Consider the following 4,192-nt stretch of genomic DNA (forward strand, 5'->3'; position numbering starts at 1 on the left):
ACAGCTTCAACTCGACCTGCCCCGAGGAGCACCAGAACACCAGCCCTGGCCTCTGCCACCAGCCCTGTCATTGACAGGTACTGTCAATGACATCCCTACCCCGTCCTCTCAGCCCTCCATTTCCTCTCACTCTCTGTTGACTGTGCCAAATGCCCCCAACAACTACACTGCCACAGATGCCCAGCTCTCAGGGGAAGGGATGAGGTCAGATAGGTCAGCTCAGTTCTCTTCACCTGAGCCTCAGTTTCTTCATCTGCAAAATGGGGCCGATAACATCAGGGTTTTTGTAATAGAAGTGTGTTGACATTTGGAGCCAGATAATTCTCTGTTGTAGGGGGCTGTCCTGTGCACTGTACGATGTTTAGCAGCATCCCTGGCCCTTACTAATTAGATGTCAGTAGCACAGATTTCCCCCTGAACACTCATATGTGACAACTAAAGATGTCTCCAGACATTGACAGGTGTGCCTTGGGGGACACAACTGCTCCCAGTGTGGAATCACTATCTTACAGGGTTGTTGTGAAGGTTAAATGAGATTGTGGATTTGAAGGGCCTAGCCCAGTGCCAGGCTCCCTGTTGGTCAGCCGAGAGAAGGGCACCTCAGGGGAGACCTGGGGTGGGACAGCCTGGTGCGTCAGGAGAGGGGTGGCTTTCCAGGCAGGACACTGGGCGGAACTCTGACTTTCGTCACCTGTCTGGTCCTTCTTCCAAAGCCCCCCCAGCCACTGGAAGTTCATCATCCCTGGCGTGGTGGTGGCCGCCCTGCTGCTGCTGGCGCTTGCCCTCCTCATGGCCCTGTACCTCAGGAAAGCCCGAGGAAGAGCCGGGAAAGGTGAGCCCCCTGTCGCTGGCCTGGGAGGACGACCGAGTGTTTAGCCATATCTAAGGCAGCCCGAGAGCCACGGGACAAGGCTTACTACGCTCATTTTACCCTCAGGGAAACTGAGCCCGAGAGGTGAAATGGCCAGCATCTCCAGGAGCCCTCATGTCTCCCTCCCCGTTGCCAGAGCGGCAGGTGGTCCCCAGGGTGGCCCAGTTCTCTGCAGGGGCTCGAGGTCACCTCACCTGAACCCAGTGCAACTCAGCAACAATTTGCCTAAATCTAGGTGTGCTCATATCTATTTTGGATCATAAATTTTGCCTTTTTAATTTTTTCGTTAAGGATTTTTCTTAAATTTATCTAAAGAACTTTCTGGTTAATGGTATTGCTTTTAAGTTGTTGCTTTCATTTACCACTTTTGTCTTAAAAGCACTTCAAGGACTTTTTAATCTTCAAAGTTTTTAGCATTAATCACACGTGAAATCTACAGCATTTTGTGCAAGGTTTATCAGATTGGTCCCTTTTGATGAATCCTGACTCTTTTCTTGCTGTTTTTCATGGGTTGTTTTGTTGGGTCCATATGTACGATGTGCTTATTAACCATATATCCTCAAGATGTTTCTGTTGACAACATGACCGAAATATGTGAGTGGGTCAGAGCCACACTGGCCCTCATTTGTTTTAATTTTTCAAGCTATAAAAATCCTAAGGGAGGAGTAGCTTATAAAATTTCATATACATATTATTTAAACTGTGTAAAATCAATTTAGTGGGCCACAATAGCATGCTTTATAAAATGAAATAGAACAGCAAAGTATCAAAATGCTTTGCACATTTTTTCATTTTTTTCAGGAGCGCGTGTGCGTGAGTTTGTGTAGGTGTGAGAGACTGTGTGTATTTGTTTATGTAGGTAAATTGTGATTTGAATTGGGGTTCCTAGTTCGAAAAGTTTGAAAGACATTGCTAAACATAACTTCATCAGCAAATAGATTATACCTGAATTTGAAGTTTAAATTTGGAATTTTCAGTGACCTGGAATTCTTAATTAACTTTACTATGCAAGTTAACGATCGGCAGACAGTTGTTTTTCTCCTTAGCATCCTTGAGCAGTGCTCTGTGCTGGGCTCTTGCGACCTCCCTAGGCAGAAATGTGTGCCCTGACCAAGCTGAGGCATCTCCCCATCAGGGTCCCTTCTGCCCAGCCAGGACCCCCCCGCCCCTCCCCCTGATTTCCATAGAAGCTGGGAAGGATCTGGTAGGGAGAAGCTGCCCTAACTTTGACTGTTTTCTTTGGAGGTGAGGATGGATCCCACCACGTCTATGACGACATTGCAGCACAGAAGGAGCCCACAGTGAGTAGGAAGGACTCTTCCCCTGCACTCACAGAATCACAGCTTTCCTGGGTGCCTTTGTTATTACTGTTTTTTTTTTTAACTTCCTGGCTGCTCTTACTCATAGTTTCTATTTACTCGAAATCTGGACTCACACTGGTGACTGCCCCCGCTGCCTCGTGGCCTATCTACACGCTTCCTCTCCCCGCATTTCCCAATCAAATCCCTTAGAGTGAGAGAAGTTGGCTAATCCAGCTTTTCACCATTAGCCCCATGGAGACAGCTGGTTTTTTTTTTTTTTTTTTTTTTTTAAAGGTCATGAGCCAGCCCATGGGTTGGCTGCCACTGGCCCAATCAGCTGTGAAGAAGGGTGTCACATGGCAAATGAAAAGGCTCCCTAAGACACTCTCTCAGCAGGGGCTGGGGACTGGGCAGTTTGTCTTGGGTGGGTCTAAAGATCCAAGACTCTTGGAATCACAGAATCACAGGACTGGGAAGATCTAAAGTCATCTGGGCCAACCCTCTGTGTAATGCTGGAGTCAACTCTACAAATAACACCCCTACCAAGTGCTCTTCTAGCTCAGTGCTACTCAAACCTGAGTGTGCATAAAACTCACTTTGAGAGTTTCTGGGCTCCACCCCTTGAGGCTTTAATAGGTCCAGGGTGAAGCCTGACTATGCAGTTTTAGCAAGCTTCCAGGTGACGTTTGTGCTGCTGGTCCATGGACCACACTGTGCAGCCTTCTCTAGCCCATTCTTAAACATGTTTGGTGATGGCGACCTCATTGCCTTTAGCAGCAACTTTTTCCAGCTATTCATTCCCAGAGGTTCTGCAGAATCAATATCTTGTCCCACATCTTTTCCCTGTCCCTGCCCTCCACCCAGCTTTCAGCACCTAAAAGGGCCACTGACCACTGTAGCCGTGACCTATACAATGGACATCTTGTCTTCTTTGATTCCCAGGGCTTCAGTCAGCCGATGGTCTCTGATGAGGACACTGAGGCTATCTGTTATGCCTCACTCATACACCTAAACCAATTCAGCCATGAGGACTCCATCTATGCCAACACCAACCCCAACTTGAAGCCAACGCCTGACCCACTTCTGTCTGTGGAATATGCCAGCATTACTGGAAATGGTCCCCGGCCCTCAAAATCAGCAGCTCCAGAGGGGGAGCCAAGGAACTGAGGGCAGAATTCAGTGGGCAGTGAGCACTTACTAATGCTCACAGGTACAGAGCTGCTCCACTAGGGATGGGAGACTTCCCTGTGGTACAGACAGCTACATAGCAGAGGCCACGCCCTCCTGCAAGGGAGGTAACGAAACAGGAGCAAAGGAGAGTCCTCATCAAACCAGAGGGCAGAAGCTGTGAGTTTCAGGGCTTTAATGGGCAGGCTGTGGGGATGACAGAGAAAATTTTTGGACACCTTTCATCTCCCTTCCCAGGGTCTGGAAAGAGTGCCATCAGGACAGAGTCCAACTAGACAGGGGCTTGGTACCCAGTGCCTCTCAGTAACCCAATTCTTGCCTTGCTCTATAACTAGCACTTCCTTCCTGACCAGGGGCGATGAAATCCTGATAGACTGTGCAAGGTCCTCGACTGGTGCCTTAGTCTGTTCTCTGCTGCTATAACAGAATACCTGAGACTGGATAATTTGTAATGAAGAGAATTTATTTGGCTCACAGTTCTGGAGGCTGTGAAGTCCAAGAGCATGGCGCAAGCATCTGGCGAGGGCCTTTGTGCTGTGTCATCCCCTGGTGGAAAGCAGAAGGGCAAACAAGAGCACGAGACAGAAAGGAGACCGAGCTCAGATCCCAGGATCCCACTCCAATGATAATGGAATTAATCTTCTCAGGAAAGTGGAGCCCTCATGACCTTATCACCTCTGAAGGTCCCACCTCTCACACTGTTAGCAGTGCATCTCTCCTGGAGAACCCCACCCTTAGCTGTCCTGTCAGGGTTCTAGCCTGGCTGGGAACTTCTTTTTTTTTTTTTTTTTTGTCTTTTTCCATGTCCGGCAATGGATCGCAACCCTCAGTG

At 48.5% G+C, this 4,192-nt stretch overlaps 1 protein-coding gene across 1 annotated transcript in view; it reads left to right on the forward strand.

Moving 5' to 3' along the window:
• Positions 1–3,339, forward strand: part of LOC103591051 (trem-like transcript 4 protein) — a 5,806-nt gene extending 2,467 nt beyond the window's left edge. Inside the window, exons 3-6 of the mRNA XM_008573441.1 lie at positions 78–204; positions 714–832; positions 2,117–2,172; positions 3,037–3,339. Of these exons, the coding sequence (XP_008571663.1) occupies positions 78–204; positions 714–832; positions 2,117–2,172; positions 3,037–3,339 (605 nt within the window). The remainder of the gene's footprint in view (positions 1–77; positions 205–713; positions 833–2,116; positions 2,173–3,036) is intronic.
• The last annotated feature ends 853 nt before the right edge of the window (positions 3,340–4,192 follow it).

The sequence above is a fragment of the Galeopterus variegatus genome, unplaced genomic scaffold (genome assembly GCF_000696425.1).
Source record: "Galeopterus variegatus unplaced genomic scaffold, G_variegatus-3.0.2 Scaffold922, whole genome shotgun sequence".
Lineage (NCBI taxonomy): Eukaryota > Metazoa > Chordata > Mammalia > Dermoptera > Cynocephalidae > Galeopterus > Galeopterus variegatus.